This window comes from Lutra lutra, chromosome 9 (genome assembly GCF_902655055.1).
Source record: "Lutra lutra chromosome 9, mLutLut1.2, whole genome shotgun sequence".
Classification (NCBI taxonomy): domain Eukaryota; kingdom Metazoa; phylum Chordata; class Mammalia; order Carnivora; family Mustelidae; genus Lutra; species Lutra lutra.
Genome location: NC_062286.1, coordinates 83,988,115 through 84,010,814, shown reverse-complemented (window position 1 = coordinate 84,010,814; position 22,700 = coordinate 83,988,115). Strand labels below are relative to the sequence as shown.

Below are 22,700 nucleotides of genomic sequence, written 5' to 3'. Positions count from 1 at the left end.
AACTTGACCCTGAGATCACGACCTGAGCCAAAATCAAGAGCTGGACGCTTAACCGACTGAGTCACCCAGGGGCCCCCAAGGCTTATTTTTAAGGGAGGATCCAAGCATAAAAACTGAACCACCTTTCTTAATATACCAAAAAAATAAAAATAAACTTAAACTATTATAAATGCCTGATTATTGAGATAGTCTTGCCCATTTCATGGATTTTCCACATCTTTTCATCCCTTCTCCTTTATAGGCTTTCAACTCAATTCAACTAATGTTTATAGGAGATTCACTGACACTTAAAGCAGTCATGATTCTGTGGAAAGAACACATATAGAATCACAATTCATGGTCACTAGAGTAATGAAACTCAAAGCATCAAGGGGCCCACAGAGTCCACTGACTCTAGCGCAGAGTGTTGGCAAAGGCCTTGTGTTTCTTTTGTAAAAGTATGGCTTTTCTAGAACTACCAGAAATCCTTGGAAAAATGCAAATGCCTGAGCCCCATCCCAGACCTATGGAATCAGAATCTCTGGCTGGGGCCTCGGGTTCTGTGTATGTCAACCACCTTTCCAGGTGATTCCTAAATACCTCCAAGGTTGAGGAAAGCAAGAGAGGTTATAGACAGAGGGTTCAGGGGAGGAAGAATGAATGAGGGAAAAGAGGTGAAACTTGAATGATTATGTTGACAATTTTACTGAAATCTGAAAAAAAGGGCCAGTGTGAGATGTGAGGACTTAATTATACTTTGCCACAGATCTTCTGCTTCCCTTCTCCCAATTTCCATGACTTGGTTCTGGGAACAGGCTCCATCTTCCCTTGCCTGGACTCGCATGTAGGACTCCGCACACGTTCTTTCCCTGGCAAGCCCTCACCTAGGCACCCTCGCCCTGTTGCCAGCAGCTCTTCTCTCTCCTCCTGCCTAGACAGCGACTGCCCCAGCCCTGGTGGCATCCAATAAGCCCGAGGCCATGACCATCAGCTGTTACCCCAGAGCACTATGGAAACACTGTCAGTTTTCTGTGGGATGGCATAAGAAAGCTTTGGAGGCACTCCAGTCCTCGCTATGAAACAGAAATACAATGGCGTCACCTCTTTGCTCAAAGCTTTGAGTTCCCGATTGCCTACAGAACAAATAGGGCAAGACCTGGCATCTACCCCCTTTCTCACCACCCTGAGGTTTGGTCCCCGGGAGGTAGCAGAGCTTTACACCTTCGACCCGCCATCCTCAATGCACAGTGCTCTTCCTCACTGAAGCTTCAACTCAGTCTATCACCCTCCAACCCTCACTCTGCTTTATTATAAAGCACTGAACGTTCCTTGTTAACTTGTAGGCAATGCAGACTTCCCTCTTCTGGTACTTCTCACGCCGCAGGGCTGGTCATGTGACACAGTCTGATCCAATCACAGTTCTTCAAATCCCTGAGCAAATCGCAATCCTTCCTCTGAAATTTCTTTTGACAGGAGCTGGCAGAGTGGAACTCCCTGTACTCTTTAGGGACAAGAGTCACAGCGATATAAAGCCCAATCTGTCTGTGATCCCTGTATGATTTTTTAGAGATGCCTGTCCTATCAGAAGGAAGCCATCACACAGAAGAAGGTGAGACACAGAGAAAGAGAGAGAAAGGTGGTTCTGACCTGGGGTCCCATAGCCCCAAGGCCAGATCTATACCAGCCCTCATCAAGAGTTGATTCTTGTGAGCCAATGAATGTGGTTTGATTTGGGTTTCCCTTGCTCACACAGAGCCTCCCTCTACTGACTGAGCTGGGCTCCTACGTACAAGGACCCCAAGTGACTCGACTGTGAGGGTGCATGTGGGAAACAGAATCTTGGCCACTTGGCCAGGTCCCTTGGGAACATCAAAAAAGGCCTGAGGTCTGACTGATGGAGAAGTGGCAGCAGAGGGAGAAGACACATTGAGAGAACACATTAAAGCTAGAGCATCAAGGGGAGCGACTCACGGCTTTTCTGCACCAAAGAAACCAATAGAGCAAGACTCTGAGGTCGCACCAGGCTAGCTTCCTCCCCACTGCCCCAAACAGGCAGCTGCTGAGTAGTACACTCATGTTTGTTAAAGTGAGGTAAGGGAGAAAAAGATTTTCCTTAAGGCACCTATCCTGTTCTTGAAGGAGCAAACCGTGACTCCCATAACTGAACTCCCCGACAAAGGGAACGGTGCATTGACTTCTGCCAACGTCCAAAGGCTGGCCTCCTACTCAGAAGTACTAGCTGGGAGGGAACTGCATAGATCCTTCAGTGCCAGTTTTCTGACAAGATTTTAATTAAAACAAAAAAGGTAATTATTTCTCAGCAATTACACAACACTGACATTTCTGATTTATAATCCTGTTGTTTTACGTTTTGGCCTATGTACTATGAGAAAATAATTTTAGCCATACTGCTGCAATTTACTTATACCTGAAAGTCTAAAAGAGGAAAATACTACTTTAAATAGTAAGCTTGGGACTAGTGATGCAACGATATCATCATTTTTTACATAAACCCACAAAGAATAGTTAAGAAACACTCAAAAGAGCAAAATGAGAGCAAAATGAGAGCAAAACCAGTATTATCCACTAGTTATTATCTAGAACCTCCATTCTTCAAAGAGATTTCCGGAAGGGGTTCTTAATTCAGGAGCAAACTGTTAAAGTTCCATGCAACTTAAATTTAGCAGGCAAACACCGAATATGTTCCCTAGAATAAGAGTGCTTGAAAATAACACACCTAAGGGCAACACCAAAGCCCTTCAGTGAAGAGGGCCCCAAATTATATCACTTTATTCATTTGTTCTTGAAAAGAAATCTGCAAAATGCATTTCACAAAATGAAACACTCTTTTTCTGAAAGAGAGAGAGAAGAAAGAAAGAGAGAGGGAGAGGGACTAGGGGAGAGGGGCGGAGGGAAAGGGAGAAAGTGAATCCCAAGCAGACTCCACACCCAGCACAGAGCCCAATACAGGGCTCGATCTCACGACCCTGAGATCACGACCTGAGCTGAAATCAAGAGTCGGATGCTTAACTGACTGAGCCACCCGGGCACCCCAAAATGAAACTCTCTTATGGTAGCATTTATTGGGTCAGCTCTTTTTCATTTTTATACTGTTTTCGGGAACTACTACAAAATATCCCATACGGTATTTTCTGCCTTCTTATCATACTTGAAAATACCTAATTACCAACTGTGTAACTGAATTACCACTCATGTGGTTGAGAATTCAGGGACTGTATGAATGATATTCCCCATACAGGTAATTCTGATAATGTTTTTAATGTGTTTGTTTGTTTTTTTTTTTTACTTATAAGAAGATGAGTCATGAAAATATATTCTTTTGAACATTGAATAATTGTAATATCAGTTTGTGAAAAATACAAACTAGCCAACCCCAAAGAATCTGTTTTAATGGTCTGTGCTCATTCCTATAGTTATGACAACTTTTCTCAGGGAGATTCCCTCCCTTGGCCAGGTTTTGAAGAGTTTGTATTAAAACCCCTAAATGTCTTGGGTAATGTTTTTCCTTTGTTCTCAGTGGCTTCTGCCCCTCCCTTCAGTTATTCCTCTCGCTTTCTAACTTCCTGTAGTCTCAAAGAAATGTTCTTTATAAACAGCATGATTAACATCAATGAAGGGAATGCGTTTCTGTTCTGTTTTCTTCTCCATCTTTTCGCACTTATTTTTTTTTCTTTTATTTCATCAGAGGGAAGAAAACATATTTCAACAAGCCTTCAAACATCCAAATGGCAAAAACTAACCATGAGTGCTGGAGAACAATGTTGTCTAATGGAAATATAATGCAAGCCGTACTTGTATTTTTGAACTTCCTGGTAGTCATGATTAAAAGTGTAAAAAGAAACTGCAGAGCTTAATTTTCATATGTATTCATTTAAAAACTCAACAAATCTAATTTATTGTCATATCAACAGGGAGTCTCTATAGTCTTTTCCTACTAAATCTTAAAAATCTGATGTATATTTTAAACTTAGAGCACATCTCAATTTAGACTAGCCACATTTTAAGTACTCAAAAGCTACATGTCGCTGATGGTCACCACTCAAGACAACACCCAGGGACAAAGTGACAGGCCACTGATTCTTCTCCTTTTCTCAGAAAAACCAAGCAAATGCTATAGTTCATGTGTTGAACCTATTTAATTAAACAGTTTAAACCATAAAAATAAATTCATGAATCACACTACTCTGGACAAATACTGCAAGATCTCACTCATGTGAGATGTCATGATCCCAGGGTCCTTGGATCGAGTCCCACATCAGACTTCTTCCTCAGTGGGGAACCTGCTTCTCCCCCTCCCTCTGCCTGCCACTCCCCTTGCTTGTGCTCTCTCTCTCTCTCAAATAAATAAATAAAACCTTTAAACACACACACACACACCTCAAAGTCATAGGGGCACCTGGGTGGCTCTGTCGATTAACCATCCAACTCCTGGTTTTGGCTCAGGTTATGATCCCAGAGTCATGAGATCGAGCCCTACCTCAGGCTCTCTGCTCAACACAGAGTCCACTTGTCCTTCTCCTTCTGTTCCTCCCCCTGCTCTTTCTCTCAAATAAAGTAAATCAAATATTTAAAAAAGAAAAAAAAAGCCATAGAAACAGAGAGTAGACTGGTAGTTATCATGGCCAGAGAGCAGGGGTGGGGGTTGAGGGAGGGGAGCAAGGGAGGGAAATGGGTAAATGTGGCCAAGTGTAAAACTTCCCCTATAAGATGAATAGTTATGGGATTTAATGTACAGTATGGTGACTATGGTTAGTAATATGTTATCGCATACCTAAAAGTTCCCAAGAGAATAGATCTTAAAAGTTCTTACCACACACACACACACACACACACACACACACACACACACACAAGGGTCACTACGTGAAGTGATGGATATGTTAACTAATCTAATTATGGTAATCATTTTGTAGTATATATATATGTTAAGCCATCATGTTTTATGCCCTAAACTTAACACATGTCAATTATAAAACCAGGGGGAGAAGTTTTTCATTTCAAATTCCCTTCTGCCTTTTCTAGTTTCACCTTGCAATTTAAGCCAAGTTGTACAAAAGGAAATAAAAGACATGTGAGTAGTAATAAAAAATAATAAGCTTTTCATTTGTTTGTTTTTAACTGCTCCCTGAATACACCTAGAAAATTAAGGAAGAGATGATTTATTTTCTCATTATTTAACTAATTTTCCTGCCTCATTTAACTATCTCCTCCTAAACCCCCACCATTTAGCATTTGTGTTTGAGGTGGTCATACAAGATTTTAAAGAGGTCAGTTTTGGCCAGAGTCGTAAGTGAAGGCATACACCAAAGTCGACAGTAAAGCTTTGTTTTGCCAAGGCAATAGAAGGTATAATGAGCCAATGAAGAGAGCAGAGGTCACAGAACGAGAGATCAAAGCCTACCATCGTGGTCCCCTCTGTCCTCCCCTCTAAACTCTCTACTCTCCCTGCTCTTCTTCATAATCCAAAGGGTCGACATTGAGGGCCAAGTGGCCCCGTGTATTTGGACGTGTGTTAGAACCATTATGCTCAGTTTCTGAGGGCTGGAGCATGATGTGGCACAGACTAATAGAGCAGAACAAAAGTATGGTCTGAGCTTTTTCCCACTTCATCTCTAGTCCCACTCCATTCTCTCCGTTCCCCAGTAAAGGAGCCCCCATTACAAATGCCCCATGCTGCTCTTGAGAAAACGGACCTGTCACCTAGAGCAATGAAGGATATTAGAGCTGGAGGCCGTTCCTGAAAGTGTGTTCACTAAAACTCCAAGCATCAAAGTCTGAATAATTTTCACTTCGGTAGGTTAGACAGGTAGATGTGTTTTTTTGGAATGAGGACATGGTAAATTTAACCGAGGACTGATGCTTGTTACTTGTGCTATAAAGATTGGTTCCCTAGGCCTGCTTATTCGGCTGAGAGATGTTCTGTGTAACTCTGAGGTATAGATTAGGATGCTGGGACAAGAATTAAAAGTTGTTTTCTGTTGTTGTTTTTTAAAGGCTCATTCACAACCAATTGTGTATTAAATGTTACTATCTGTCATGAACCTGCCAATGTGTACATGTCAAACAGCTGATATCATACAAGAAACTAAGATACGCTGGGTAGTCCTGTAGGAATCTGAAATTAGTGTTGAAGAAGTGTGGTGCCCAACATTACCAATGCCTCATTCTTATTGTGCAGCCAATGTCAAGTACACCAAAGCATTCCTGGGGACAGTGCTGATGGGAATGAGGCATTTTGGAGACTCAGAGCAAAGCCTGTTCCTAGAGACCAGAGTTGGAATCTGCCTTAGAAACTGGTATAAGCTTTGTTAGTTACACTTTGGATCTTTGTAATAGTTGAGATTTTATAGAACAGAGTACCTCTCTGTTCATTTGGCTGATGCTGCTAGAAATAAGATTATGTCTTGCTTATTTAGAATAAGTTTCTGTCCATCTCTATGCCCCCAAAATGTTAGGACATTACAAGCTCTAAAGAGCTAGAGGAAAACAGAGTTTAGACGGGAGGCACGTATATGTGGAAGTATACGTATATTGCAATGTGCGCGCATTGGCAGCCACATGGCACCAGGACCTGGGACTGTTCCTGAGAGCATCCCCATCCACTCTTTACCTGTCATGCTTTAAGCGCCCCAGCTGGCCTGCCCGGAAGCTAATGACTGACTTCAAGGGCTGGCTTCAGCATAAGCCAGTTAGGAACCACACACAGTCCTTAAAGGCCATTGCTTCTTTGCGTGCATGTCAGGGAAAGTATGCGTGTGGGGAAAAGTACGTGTGTTGCAGAGGGGCGTGGATTTGAAGTCTGAAGTTCACACTAGAAGTAAGCGGATGTAATGGGCTTGCTCTCTGTTTGGACAGGCTTTGAGACCAACTGGGTTTGCCTGGAGGCCAAGCCGGAGAGTATGTAATAACCGACAGCCTGTGGGCAAACAAGTATGCATCCAGGTTGCATTACCCAGACTGATTCGTTAAAGCTCCAGGTCACGTCATGACATTAAGAAAAATATTCAGTAAACATGAGACAAGTCTGGGAAAAAAATGAATAAAAGAAGCCTGTCCTACACATACATACATGTAAATGTACATATATCTGTACATACGTAAGATGATTTGTATAAGGTTCTATGAATGTCTCACAATGTCGTGTGTTCATTTTTTTGCCATATTTGGAGAAGACCAGAACATGTGACCATTCTGTGAGGAGGAACATTGTGGCACATTTACTTGACTGTGAATTCACATGACTGTATCTTACAGACGTGATCTCCTCAACACTACCGTTGGCAGACCCGTCAAGAGGAACCAGGGCAGAAGCTTCAAAATGGCAAACAAGGGCATGATTTCCTATTTTTCTCCAAGTGTGAAATACACCGGCTCATATACAGAGAAACAAGAAAGAGAAAGAATCATGGTGTCCACATCTTCAGCGGCAACTGCCTCTGTCCCACTAGCTTGGCCTCCTCCTAGACTTCATGCCTGAGCTTATCATTCTGAAAATTCCTGTTTAAAGTCTCACTTAAAATTTTTCATTGAAATGTGCTTGTTTTTATTTTTTAAGTGGATGCTGGAGCATAAGCTGGCCAGCCTGAGAACTAGAGACCTAAGGTCCAAGCCCAACTTCCACAGACTCACCCACAGCCATATTTTTTTGCCCATCTGAGCCCCAATTTACTCATTCATAAGACAGGACTAATATTTACCATTTCCTATTTTCTTTGCCATAACACTGCTGGAATAATTGAAACAGCAAGTAGAAAACATTTTAAATACCCTCAAGAGAAGGATGATTAAGGAATTACAAATCCATGAAAAAAAAAAAAGAAAAACAGTTGGGACATCTGGGTGACTCAGTCAGGTGAGCATCTGACTCCTGATTTCCGCTCAGGTCATGATCTCTGGGTTGTGGGATCGAGCCCCTGCACTCAGCACAGAGTCTGCTTGTCCCTCTTCCTCTGCTCCTCACCAGCCCCCTCCCCCCACCCCTGCTCATGCTTTCTCTCTCCCTCTCTTTCAAATAAATAAATATATAAAATCTTTTAAAAAGAGAAAGAGAGAAAAAAAGAAATACTGAGTGCCTACTCTTCTATCCAAAGGATGACTTAGCCACTTTTTGAAATTCCTGGAGCACCTGAAAGAGAAATTCTACACATCCCGAGAGGTCGCAAGCTTCTGTGGAGACCCAGCCTCCCTTCCTTCATGACCGTGTATTTTCGGCGCCTCATTGGCTAGAGCACAGGGGAATGTGAGAGGTACAAGGTAAGGACAAGAAAAGGTGTCTGCTGCTCATAAGGAGGGAACAAAGTCCTACTATGGATCTTATTTAAGGAATTATCTTAAAAAAAAAGGAAAGGAAAGGAAATCTGTGTCTTTGGGTAAAGGAAGGGGACAATGGGGACTTGTCAGTGTTTTATCTGTGAGCATTTTCCTGAAACAGTCAGATGCTCCACCAACTGAGCCACCCAGGCACCCCTCCAAAAAGCTTTTATAAGACAGGAGGAGAAGGCAGATAGAACGCCACCTCTCATTATTTCACTTACTTGTTGTCAGTGAAAATTACCTCACACCACAATTCCCTGACCCAAAAGGAAGAGCTGCCATGGGGCTTTGTGAATGTCCAGAGTACATGGCTTCCGACATCTCTCCAAAGGAACCAAGACGCTGAAGTCCTGCCCAGAGCTTCTCCACCGAAAACACTGATCTGCATTTCGAACCCAGATCCAACTCTTCTGTTCTGTGGAAGGATGTTTCTTTTTAATCAGACTTTTGTGTTAACTTCCTGCTCTTGGAGTGATCTCAATCGGGGACACGCTGCCTCAGACCCTGCCCAAGACAGAGCTGAAGCACAGAGGGTTGTGGGATCTGAAAGGCAATCCGAAGGGGAAGGGAGAGCTAGAAGATTTGGATGGAAGGAAGGAGGAGAGGAAGACAGGGAGGAGAGCCAGCCAAACTCACGCAGGACAGCGTCACGTTGCTACACCATTTTACAGATTCTGAGAGGGGCTTTAACCTTTCTGCTCCCTGGCTGCCTACCCTCAGTGCCTCTTCCTTTCTGTGTGGCCGCTCCCTTCTCTTAAGCAAACAAGGCAGATTACTGAGCACGCTCAGCACGTTACATGCCTTCCCTCCCATTAACCTTAAAATTGTTTTTTAAATGGCAAAAGCGTGCAATTAGCATGAGGTATGACAGGAATTCCTAAACACAGTGCAAATTTAAGTGCAGGAAAAAAAAAAAAAAACACTAGTTCTATAAGAGAAGTGCACTTGAATGTGTAATTTTAATTACATCATTATAGTGGATCCCCTGGACCGACATGGCCAGGTAAGGATGGCACTTGCAATGTGGGGAGCACATTGTGCTCCCTTGGGTGCACTTTCCAAATGCGAAGGGGTCGTGCGCATCTACGATGTACACCACACAGAAGCATTACCCACGGGTGGGTTCTGAGGAGCATAAGGATCACCTCACATTAGAAAACAGGGTATCACTTATGCGAACAAACACACTCGGACATCAGTCTGTCCCTTCACTGGTTATCACAGAGTAACGGGTGTGTGTGGTCATTCCTGATCCAAAAATGTTTAAACCTCCTGTAAAATCCTATTTAACAGTGAATTTATGATTTTAGCACACTCTGTGCCGTGACAAAGTAGTTTCAGTGTAATAAAGGACATTTCTGTGCACCAAGCTATAAAAAAAATGATCACTTTGAAGTTGAAAACAGAGGTGATGTTTTTCTTCCACTGACAAAGCACACAGAGAATGACCTGCACTATTTACCAGGAATAGGATGTCCTACTTGTCCCTTACTTCCTAATTCCCAGAGCAAGAAAACCCATAATCCCATCTTCATAGGCGGTCAGGGCCTCCATGCAGCACCACCTTCCAGCCTCTGTGGACTCTGGCCTTCATGGATATTTCTAAGCAAGATGCACTAACAGCTCCAACCCCTTCCAACACTTTCACTATCCCCCCCAACTCTAAATCTTCCCATCACAGTTCCTGCCCCCGAACACCAGGCCCGCTGACAGACATATGGAGACAACTGTATGGGCGTTCCAGAACTCCTCCTTAGGCATGTGGTCAAAACAGATTCAAGGTTCTTCCACAAACTGCCATTAGCATATTGCTGGAACACCAGACACGGAGTCCCACCCCCATCCTTCTGTAGAGACCTTGTAACTCGCTGATCGTACACTTTCAATGACACTGGTCAAAGCATAGTGAGGAAACTGGAAGTCAGACAGATGATATGAATAGCAACCAGTAAGATACAGAACATTTCATTACTGGGTCAAAGTGGATTAATATGTTGCTTTATTTAGGTTCTTGGTGAAACAGAAAACCACACAACCTTTAACTCCTGGCTTGCATTATAATGGGTCCCACTCTCCTCAGGGAGAGGCACCTGACCTCTCTTACCACACATCTAATCTGCTTCTGATACAAAAGCAGGGACATGAGGTGAAAAACAAAAAGTCCTTAATCAAAGCAACACCTAAATCAGGCCACACGAGAAAACCTCAAGAACCAGACCTGGGCTGACCAGACCAAAACTTAACATGTCGCAGGCCCTCCTCACGTAGAACCTAGCACCTTTCGAGCTGTAAATAAATACCTGTCCAAATGAAAACTTATAAAGCTTTCCATTACTAAAGTATTTCTCACCAACCCTATACGGGGTATAGCCATCATAAAATAGGCTTGTTTTTGGAAGTTCTGTTACAAAAACATCCGTACCCCACGAGGAACCTCCTTCAAAGTGACCCTCGGAAGGCTAGAATCCGATCCAACCACCACCCTTCTTGAGAAGGTCCTCCTGAATTTGTTAGTGAATGACTGGCCAACTGTAGCCATAAAAAAATACTTCTTGCTTTATACATTTCTTCCTTTATAATCACGCCTCATTATTTGAAAGGCTAAGTTAGAATGACATGATGACATGCCTTATTCATTGGATTTTGCTCTGAATGACTTAATGCCATTATTTCAAATCAAATCTAGCATTTGATGAATGAATGAATGAATGACTAAGGTCATTCTAATGAATGTCCTAAGCAAGTCGAGAATCCCAGATGCAATTTAGGTGAGAGGACCTTGCTGGAGTAAGTGTAAGGGCTGCCTACAGGGACTACCCTGAGTGGGCTTCAAACCCAGAAGATTCTTGGGGCCTGACAATCAACCCCAACCAACTATGGTCGTATTTCCCACAAGACCCTAGAGGTAATTCTTAAGTAGTTTTCCATTCTAGCACCAGATCACTTTAGTATAAATTTGGCTGGGTGTCTCCATTTCTTTGAAACAAAGAGTAGGAAAATCCATTTTTAATTTTTCTGAAGAGGATTTAAGGAAACCTCTTTCATGAAACTTACGCGACCTCAGCATCCTATCTTAGCATATGTAAATTAAATGAAATGTCACGACATTAAGTGCTTTTAACGAAGAGGAGAATACTTACGCCATGATACCTGAGAGGTGAAACATTTCAGCCGTTATATAGGATAAATAACTGTACAGAAAGACAAAGAGTGGCTCAATCACTCGGATGTTATGCGTGAACCGAGTAGTAAACGCCGCTATAAATCCCAGGAAGATGCCAATTAACACCCCACCAATTCCCACAACGAAGAAGTTTGCAATTCCAGCAAACACGTCAATGGTCTCAATGGTTTTCATCTGGCAAAAGGACTTGAACAAGTTGTACAGGACCTGTGGGAGAAAGAGAACACATGGTCAAGACTCCTTCTGACGTCCCCGTTTTCACTGTGGCCACAGAAAAATCCACCCATCCTCCTAACAAGGACATTTCTTCTGTGCCCCCCAAGTTGATGGCCAGGGGCAAAACTGTATTGCCCCATCTCATGTTTTAATAGGATATTGAATAACTTTGAACAGAAAGCTAGATAAATGTGTGTTGTCTGGAAAGGTAGTTCTGAAAGTGAGGGAGAGGAGACGTCACAATTACGATGCCACTCACTCCTAAAATATCATTTTTAAGATATCATCTAAAAGACAATCTTGAAAGACTCAGTTGTCATCTGACAGACCCTGCTTGTGTTAGCGATGCTGGGGAAGGAACAGGTCACAGAGAAAGACGGTCAGTGCTGCTGTGAAGTCAGTTACTTTGTGAGGCTTTCTGGTGGGGTCATGCCACAGAAGGGGTCCCAGCCATCAGTGCAGGTAGCCCACCTAAAGCTATCTTTCTCCCAGGGCACCGAAGTCCTCTCTCCTCACCCCACCCACATACATCTGCTATAACATGAGACCCGAAGGAACTTTCTTAAACAAAGATGCAGCCACCTGTGTTGTGTGTTTGTGTGTATAGGTACTGTAATTTCATACATTTTGTGTCCCTCTTCTAAAGGAATGAGCCCACACAGCTGCTTGGCTTCTGAAACAGCTACACAGTCATTACATAGTCTTAGTTTGTAAGCTCCAAAAATGCTTGGCCCTTCATGTCTGCTGCGAATCTGCTCGCAAACGTGTTTCCAAGGACCCAACTGAGACAGGAAGTGATGGCTGGGGCCCTACCACATTTTCTGCAAAGCCAGCAAGGAAAATAGGACTCCAGCGGGCACCCTGCTTCTTCTCCCTGGGTTACTGACAACCAGACTATCCAGGAAAGTTGGCTGTCAGGACACTGGGGTGAAGGCCTCTGATGGTACAGGCCATGCTAGGCCCTTATTTGGTTTCTGAGAAACTAAAATTGTACACGTGCATATGCATATACATATATAAATTCTAACTCCAGAAGCACTTTGTCCAGGATCACACAAAATATCAGATACGATAGAAGAATCCTGGTCTCCTGACATTCCAGGTACATTTTTCAAGGTTTACGCATGGGAGAACAAGTCAGGTTCTGAGCCTGCTAGCCAGAGTGGGATTTGGCAAAGTCGGTTCTGCTCTATGCCTCCCTGAAGGTCCATCAGAGCCCACCACATTGGCAGGTTTTATGTCATCTTCCCCCTCTTTTCTGCTGGATCATAAACTCCTCATGGTCAAGGGTCACTCCTTATAATGACTGGCTTTTTCCATGCTGCCTAGGAGATGACAGCACAGATCTGCTGCTGTTGAAGAAAGTGGTGGACTGGGACTTAGAAATGAATGAGCTTTTCTTTTCTCATCATCGTCAGTGTGATACTCAAAAGCAGTTGGTATTGTAGCACCAGGAAATGACTTGAGTAAGAAGGAACAAAAAGTGCAACTCCTTCCCCTGAGGATTTAAAAACATTGAGAGGATCATTTGCCAGAAAAGAAAGGGACTTCAAATAGCAGCCTCTTCCCACTTCCAACCAGAGGCGTGCTGCCGGCGGGATTCCGTCCACATCAACACACTGTGGTCATTTCCGGAGATGGGATCAGAGATGGGCTATATATACCCCTTGTCTCCAAACAGCCAAGGACAAAGAGGGATGGCCACCTGCTGCCAGAAGAGAGAGGCAGGCTTCCCCACCAGCCATCTCTGCATAGACAGCCTCCCTCCCCCCCAGGCCACTTGGTCACTGCAGTTCTGTCCCCGGACTCCCAGGCTTCTGCCCTCCCTGACTCCCGCCCACACCAGCAAATCTCAGCTCACCGTTGCTCGATTGCCCCCTCCAGCCAACACAAGATTCACTTCCCTTAAATACTGCCATTCCATTTGTCACTCTCAAGTTTAAAATCCTTGACTTTGGGAAGGCTTAATACACCTGGTGGTGGTGGTTGTGGTGTTTTGGGTTTTTGTTTTGTTTTGTTTGTTTTATTTTTACTGCTTTCCAATACCCTTCAGTCTGAGAGAGGGTCTCATCTCGGCTCCACAAAACCTAATACCATCACTCACCACTGCCCCTGCTTTCCCTCTCGCGGTTTCTCTTGGCAGGAACACAGCCCCTACGCCCTGGGAAACTCTATTCATCTTCCAGGGCCCAGCTGAAGCCACCGTTCCTCTCAAGAGCCTTCCTGAACTCCTACAGCCCCCACAGATCACCTTCACCTCTGCCCTCCTGCAACAAAGATGATCTCCTAATCCAGTCAGGCTTCAGGGACAGGCCATCTTCCACAGTGGGCACTGCCTCTTGGGGATCTACCCCAGCAAAATTAGAGAGTCTTCGTCCACAGGACCCAGATCTCCTCCCCCTCCCTCCCTCCCCACCCCACCAAGAACATTTATGAGGACTCGAAAGGTGGATCAGGCCTAGGTCCCTACGTTCCCACTGTCATGCAGTCATAATTTTTCCAGAGGGATCTTCTGGCAACTCAGTCCATCAAATTGATCAAAGGGACATGCCAGTTTCAACAGCTCTTCAGGTTTTGCACAGAACAGAGCTGAGTCACAGGCGCTGTACCTTCAGCACATGGGGCAGGAGCTCCAGTTCAATCATTCTACTGCCTCAGAAGCCAGGGCAATGTTACAGGGCAATGTCTTAGGTAGAGACGTTGCCTTGACAACCAGAAGGCTTTCCATACCTTCCCACCTGCTTTACACTGAACCTGATACCCAGTGATCAAGATAAAATTCTTTCAGTTACCACTGGCTATAACCCATAGTTAGCTCATTCCTCTTAAATACTTTAACTGTATTGCAAGGGTATCTATGTAGGAAAGTGCTTCTGAAGTTAGAATTTATATATGTATATGCATATGCACGTGTACTAGGCATGTTGGCTACAATTATGTCTCTAGTTGGTCTGTGCAAAGTTTTCCTCAACTTGACAACTGCATTTTTTGAAGACTGAAATACCAGCACTGCCTGTGTTTTGTGGTGGGCTAATGTAACAGTTGAGGGAAGGGGAAAGGGAAAGCACTTTCAGGTTATTCTACTCGTTACTGTGATTTTTAAAATACTTATATTAACCACTCAGCTAGCTCAAGTGGTAGAGTATGAGATCCTAAAATACTAGAGTATTGTAAGATTTAGAAATTCTCTATTTGGACCTTTGATTTAAAAGGTGCAAGAACTCAGTGAAATTGTGTAACACAATGATGCAAAGAATACCAGTTCTTTATCAGAAAAGCTCTGTTCCAGAAAAAAATAGTTTTCAGGTCACCCTTTTTTAAAAATATGAAATACAAGAAACATTTTTGCCTAAGGAATTTAAAATATATCCTGCAATTTGCAAGAGCAAAAATGAGTACCAAGTGGTTACTGTTTACCTTCCAGCTTCCTGAAGTTAAATTCCAGTGCATAGCACATAATGCCTGGGCCATAAACCCCACCCCTAGCCTGGTTCCAAAGAACCAGCTCTCCGTAACCAAGCCTATTGAAGAAATTCTTTAAGTGTTCTTGAAAAATGCATTTGATTATTCAATGTTTGCATTATTAACATGTTCTAGAAATGATGTCGGAAATTACCATATGAACATAAGTCATTTGATTCTGGACTACTGCAGAGGGGCAGCACTGATCTTATAATTGAGAACCTGAGCGATCTTTGCCTAATATTTAAGCTAAGGGAAAGCACAAAAATCCCATTTAAAAATCTGACCTTTATTCCTTCAGCTGTCATTTCTCCAATCGATTCCAATCTACTGTAACCTTGGATAATGGCACTGTCGGACCATAATTTATATAATGTCAATTTCTCTTTGCATGGAGACATTTTCATGGTAGGTTTTCTCCCCTTAACTCTGCTAGCTACATACTGAATCTACCATGATTTGGGGACAGAATTTATTGCACAGACCTATAATTTTACTCATCCTCTAGACTACGTTTTTTAACACGAATCTTTTCTGTTTAATCTTCACCCTTCTAGTTGTGACTCCTAGTAACTCATCATTTTCACTGTGAGCAGCAGGGTCCATACTTTTCATGATGAGTTCCTTAATCTGTGGGTTCCTTAAATCTCTCCCACAGATAAGACTAGACATCAAAGAATCATCCATAAAGCATCTCCACCTCTGTACTCTGAGGGTACCTGACAAGGGAGGCAAAATAATCACTTTTTACAATGTCATTCTAATTATTCCTAACACCTGATCCGTTCAGCCCACTATTCAGCCAATTCAAGGAATATCATACCTGGTGGCCTTTTCTTCCATGTTAGGAAGGCAAAACCCCTGGGCTTGCCTTGCTATCTTATGGCTGTGGCTTTAAGGGTCCACAGGCTCTGAGCCCAGGGTATCTAACTCGAGGAAGGCTCATTCACGGGAAACCGTTAGTCCTTGACTTATAGGCTTTGGCCTTGTAACAAGGGATTGCACATCTAAAGAGCAGCCATGCCCTTTCTCTGTCCTTGTCTTCCTTCCTGCATTGGAATGGCGCCCTCAATCCGGCCCACTGCCTTCTCTTGGTCAGGCCTCCCTCTCTGTCCATAAAATCAGACACTGAGGTGTCTGAATGAGAAATTCTTTAAGAGAAGAGAAAGCAGCGTAAAGGCAGGGTGTGTCACTCTAAAACTGAGCTGGCTTGGCTGGACGGCCCTAGAAGAAGTGCGCCAGGGTGTTATTATTTCTTTATAACGTTTCCTGAACATGAAGGAAATCCAAGAAAACCTCATGAAAATGTCCTCGATCTACCTCAACGAGGGTAACATGTATATAGCAAACATAAGTCACAATAAAATGTTGAAGCCTCTGGAAATAAGGATAAATTATAAAATGTCTTCCTTGCTGTGGTACTTTCCCAGTTAAAATTTAATATTGGTAAGTTAATGACTAATCACTGTTAGTGAATAATGGAATAAATGAAGTGTATTTGGTTACTTGAGTGAGGGATCTTAGCTGCCTCAAAACAGCTATCTTAGCAGCTATTCTAAAAAATGGGATTTCCTTATCAATAAATTACTTTCTACATAATAACGTCCACATGGAGCTAAGGGACAACCTTCAAAATGATATTTTATTTTGTTTATAAGCTAACAGGGAGTGATGTTGGTTTCTACGCTGACGTTTAAATGAATCAGGAATCATATTTTAATGGGAGGAACAAACGAAGTAATATAAGTTAGGTAAGTTACTTAATTTTTCTCTGCCTCAACTTTCTTACCTACCAAATGGGAAAAATAACGACCACGTAGGTGGTCACAAAGACCCAAGCACACAGGAGGCCCTGACAAGAGGTTAATGGCGGCTAACACAATAAAACAGCATCACTGGCGCCCCCTCATGGGTTTAGCTATACAGGGTCACCGGAGTGTCTTTCACTGGGAGAGGACCATTTTGTAGGCTTGTGTGGGGGTGGGAGGCTTCCTCACCACTTCCCTACACTTTGCCTGAGCTCAGAAAGTGGGCCGGAGGTAAATTCTGCTCACATGAAGATCACAACAGCCTCTGACTCTAATTATGTGTTAATTAGTGAGAATTAAAAATAAATTAGCATTTTCTGAATAAATATCCACTCACAGGAAAGCGGTGGGGATCAGAAATAAGCTGGCTGAGCAGTGACAGAAAGTGAGAGTGTAATGAAAAACTGGCCTGAAATCATAAAGGAATTAATAAACCATCCCAGATCCAGAATGGCACGTGGCGGGCATTGTCATTTCACTTCCGTTCCGCATGTTCACTCTCGACAACATCACATCTCACCAAGAACTCTGAAGGGCCCGAAGTCCTTGAATTCTGATCAAAGACCGTCATTTTCAAAATGCCGACTGAGAAATCCTCAGATAGGAAAGGTCACCCTCGCTTTCATGGTCCTCTGATACCAGCAGGACCTTGTAAGCAGGGACCAGCTACACAGTCTGTGCAACCCCGTGCAACCCGAAAGTGAGGGGCCCGTTGTATAATAATCAATCAGAAATAATCAATAAAAAACATTTTACAAAGCACTTCAAGACAGCAGTGACAGAGCCTTAAACCAAGTGAGGGGCCCACCTAAGTGCAGGGCTGCATGACTGTGCAAGCGTGGTTGGTGCCTGTGGTTCTCCCCTCTGCTGTCACTGTCAGAAAGCTGATGCAGACCTGGGGTGGCCAGTGGTGTTGGGGGGACACAGCATGAATCTGCTACTCACCACTGTCACTGCATCATTCAACAGGGACTCTCCAAAGACCAGGATGTAGAGCTGCTCATTGACATGAATGTTCTCGAAGACGGCGAGCACAGCCACTGGGTCCACGGCTGAGATCAAGCTGCCAAAAAGTAGATTCTGGAGCAGAGTGATGTCACTCAGGCCAAAGGCTTCAATTTGGCAGATACCATACAAAGACACCCCAATGCCAATGGAATTCCAGAGGGTCCCTACCACAGCATACCAGAAAATGGTGCCAATGTTCTCAAAGAAGGGGCGAGTGGGCATGAAATAGCCTGCGTCGAGCACGATGGGGGGGAGCAGATACAAGAAAAACACATCAGTCTTCATTGCAGGGGGGGACTTTTCATCAACCCCAAAAATAATCCCTCCTAGCAGCAGGCCAACCATTATAAGGAGGCAGCTCTCAGGCACTATCGTGGGCAACTTGTGATACAGATGGAAACCTGTGAAGGAAAAAATAAAGACAAAGCATTGGGGGTATGCAAGAATTAGGGCAAAGATAAACTGGTTCTCTTTGCCAGAACCAATAGATTCTATTCCAAAACCTCCCAGGTCAGCATAACTGGCTACAGAGTATGGCGTAAAAATCAGATGATCTTAAAACTACTCAAGAAGCACAGTCAGGCATGAATGCAACTTTATATCAGGAGCTCAATGATGCAGGTACACCATACTGACACAGCACAGCTGTTGTCGACCTCCAATGAAGTTTCCTTAAATAAGACCACATGATTTTATATTTGAGGCACTTTTGTGATCTCCAACACATTTTCAAAGGTGACGTCTCATTTCATCCTCATAAAAACTTTAAGGAAGGCAGGGAAGTTGTTTTCATCTTTTAAAATTTATTGATCTCAGTGGAAACTGAGGCTCAAGGAGATACAGGGTCTTGCCAAGGCCGGGGGATCACACCCCAGCTTTCAGGTTACCACTGTCCCCTCTGGGATTGAGCAGAGTTTGCAACTTATTTAATATTTTTATTTTCAGGGGCGGCCTGGGTGGCTTGGTGGGTTAAGCTTCCAACTCTTGATCTCGGCTCAGGTCATGATCTCAGGATCATAAGATTGAGCCCCACGTCAGGCTCAGCACTCAGCAGGGAGTCTGCTTGAGATTCTCTCTCTCCTCTTTTTGTCCCACCCACCCACCCAATGCATGTTCCTGCTCTCTCTCTCTCTCAAATAAATAAGTGTTTTATCAATTTCAGGCTAGTGCACTTGGAATGCTAAGTATGTTTCATTTTTCAGAGGTCCGCTCCTTCAGAAACAACGAACTCAATCCTTCAAAGGCACTTCTAGTAATTATTACTTAAGAGATGTAAACCACCATGATCTCCAGTCTCAGAGTTTCTAATCAAGGTGAAGGAACTGATGTTTAGGACCTACTCTAATATAGGACACTGTGTGATGAGGTCCCCGACAAGCTCTAGGGGTTAGAGAAGGAGGAAATCAGCAAGAACATCATGGAGGAAGTAGCATCTGGCAGGGATTCCTGAAAGGACAGACATTAAATACACAGAGAAAGGGATGCCTGGGTTAAGCCCAGTTGGTTAAGCCACTGCCTTCGGCTCAGGTCATGATCCCAGGGTCCTGGGATTGAGTCCTGCATCGGGCTCCTTGCTCGGCAGGGAGCCTGCTTCTCTCTCTGCCTCTGCCAGCTTATGTACGTGCGCTCTCTCTCTCTCTCTCTCTCTCTCTCTGACAAATAAATAAATAAAATCTTTTAAAAATAAATGCATAGAGAAGGCATGAAGAGCCTCCGAGGAGGTAAAAGAAATGGAGGAAAATACCTCCTAATTCATGGTGGAGCCCAGTGTGGCTTTAATACAATGACCATGTTTGGGGGGATGGGGCTGGAAGCAGGGGGAGAGGAGCAGAATGTGGGTTGTACCAGCACATGTGGTAACCTAAGGAGCAACTTCACACAGGAAGGTCACCTGACAGGGCTTACATGAGGACAGCCCTTATTTATAGGACAACAGCCAGCCATCCTGAAGGCACCTCACACAGTTCAGAATTAAAGCAGCAAACGGAAGTTATCTGAACTATAGGAACAGGATACTACAATGACAGAATGAGTCTTAGAAGCTTAGCATCACAGCAAGTTTAATAAACCAACCCTTAAAACTCTACACACTGTACTAAAGACACGGCATGGCACAGCTTGTGAAAAGCAACAAAAAAGTGATCCTGCTAATTTGAAGAAATTTAGAGAATTTCTAATTAATAATGTGAACACCTTTACATGGGGATTCAAATCATCCCACCCACTCTGATCAAGTTCTTATTCATATTCTCGGAGGCTCCAATCACTGTTGGGGAATAAATGTATTCAGCCGGTTGAGCCACCCTTCACCCATGACCTCTGCCCTGCTGACCTCTGTGCTGAACAGAGAAGTTAAAGAACATCCCCTGAGAACCTCATCTTTGTAACTTCTCTTCACACTGAGTCCTGCTTCTCTGGGCAACATTCCCTGAGTAATAAGGATGGGCCTGGCCCTAACAGCCCCCTTGAGTCTAAGTGAAATCAGCTCCTCTCAGGAGCACAGGGCAATAAGACCCAGCCTGAAGGCGTCGTGTGTGCCGTGGGCCTTGATGGATGCTATATGATGACTGTCCCCGGCCTCAGACCCAATGTTCCCCATGCTGCTCGTGACCATGGGGAGGTTACAACCAGGCCTGGGCCCTGTTTGCTCACTTGCAAAATGGGGACACACTGAGTATGTCAAGAACTGTAACCATGATGAGGCACCACTGTACCTGGGACGTCACGAATCCCCCCCCCACACTGGTCCCCCCCCCATGAGAACACAAGAGAAAAGAGTTCTTTTTTAAGATTTTATTTACCTTTTTTACAGAGAAAGAGAAAGAGCACAAATGGGGGGACCAGAAGGAAAGGGAAGCAGGCTTCCCACTGAGCAGGAAGCCCTGATGCGGGGCTCGATCCCAGGACCCAGGGATCATGACCCAAGTCAAAGGCAGACACTCAATCAACTGAGCCACCCAGGTGCCCCAAGGAAACAGTTCTAAAGAAATGCACAGAAGCAAGGAACAGATTCCTCTGCAGACAGACTAGAGAGTGAGCAAGGCTCACTGGTGTCACTCAGGCCACTATGGTGGCTCCCATTTCTCCCTGGTGGCTCCCACTTCTCCGCATGGCCTCTCACTTTCCTTTACTTGCCACACAGACCCAGGTACCCAGGGCTCTCACGTGGGATATGGTCTCCTGTCACTGGGCTTCAAGGAGGTTCTTATCCTAAGGACGGAGGGTTGGAAACACAGTCAATGGGAGAAAAGCAGAAACAGACATGCAGGATGGCCTGAGACAAAAGGGCCACTGGGACAGGTGCTGGGGGACAAGGAGGGGGACGTCTGGCCCCTGAAGGGATACTTCGTAACATAGACACTAGTCGGAAAAGTAACATATAAACTAACAGCAGATATCAGAAAAGAATAGCAACAAACCAGCAGGTGCTGTTTAACAAGATCCTGTGTTTACATTTTGAAAACGCTCCTCTCCTTTCTTCTATGAAAGCTCAGGTCCCCCCCAGATTGGCCCGAGTGACCTTTTGCTTGAAACTGGAAGGTAGTTACTGGATCTGCCCAGTTATTCCAGGAATAAGGAGGGATTAAAGGAAGGGTGGTCAACTAAGATCTTAGTTCTGTGATTTCTGGTGAACATAAAGCAGAGACCTCAAATCTTATAACACGCTCTCTGCGGGCTGGAAGGTTTGGTGTGTAAGCATGTAGGGTGTACGGATGACGAGAGTCAAACGTAGCAGGAAAACAAAACAAAAGTCTTCTTAAATTTCTTCGTTCCCAGAATAAAACAAAGGAATCAACATTTGCAAATGTGCTTTCACTTACAGCTCTCCCCAACCCCGACTCTTCCTTGGGTAAATGAACTTGAATAGACAGAATTTGCTCTCCAGGGTCATTATCTCATCAAATGTTATGGAGAAATAGATCGGTTATCAGGAAAAACAAGATGAACTTTTTCACAGTTTTTACAAGGCGGAACGTGAGCTACCACAAGTACAATCTACTGCTCAGTCCGGGGGTCAGCTAACTATTTTCTATCAAAAGCCCCATAGTAAATATTTCCAGTTCATAGGCCAGATTTTACTCTGCTGTCATAGTACAAAAGGAGCCAGAGACAATACCTAAGTGTACGAGCGGCTATGTCCTAATAAAACTTTATGTGTGGACATGGAAATGAGAATTTCCTACTAGTTTACATGTCACAAAATATCATTCTTCTTTTGATTTTAACAGCTTAAAATTATAACAGCCAATTTTTACCCCCAGATTGTACAAAATGGGGGGTGGAGGGCATCTTTGGCCCTAGGCTGTGGGTTACCTCCCCATTTTAGTCTCTTCTTTATATTTCCTGCTAAGTTCTACTTAGTAGTATTTGGGGCATTGTACTTGTGTCATTCACTTTTTATTACTAGCACATAAAAGTCTGCGAGGATGGGTACTTTAAAGTTTGTTTTATTTTAGGGGTGCATGGGTGGCTCAGTCATTAAGCAATCCGGGGTCCTGGGATCAAGGCCTGCATTGGACTCCCTGCTCAGCTGGGAGCCTGCTTCTCCCTCTGCCACTCCCCCTGCTTGTGTTCCCTTTCTTGCTGTCTCCCTCTGTTGAATAAATAATGAAATCTTTTTTTAAAAAAGTTTATTTTATTTAAATTGTTGTAGAAATTCACCTAGTGATAAGGGGCACAGGATTAGGGTTCCGTACAAAATACACCAT

General features: G+C 43.9%; 1 protein-coding gene across 3 annotated transcripts in view; it reads right to left on the bottom strand.

Moving 5' to 3' along the window:
• SLC9A2 (solute carrier family 9 member A2) overlaps window positions 1-22,700 on the bottom strand; it is a 98,216-nt gene that overhangs the window by 44,211 nt on the left and 31,305 nt on the right. For 2 of the 3 annotated variants that reach the window (XM_047744720.1, XM_047744721.1), the window contains exons 2-3: window positions 17,929-18,392; window positions 11,454-11,704 (exon numbers count right to left, since the gene is read on the bottom strand). In XM_047744720.1, the coding sequence (XP_047600676.1) occupies window positions 11,454-11,704; window positions 17,929-18,392 (715 nt within the window). The remainder of the gene's footprint in view (window positions 1-11,453; window positions 11,705-17,928; window positions 18,393-22,700) is intronic. The other variant, XM_047744722.1, reaches the window with a different exon arrangement.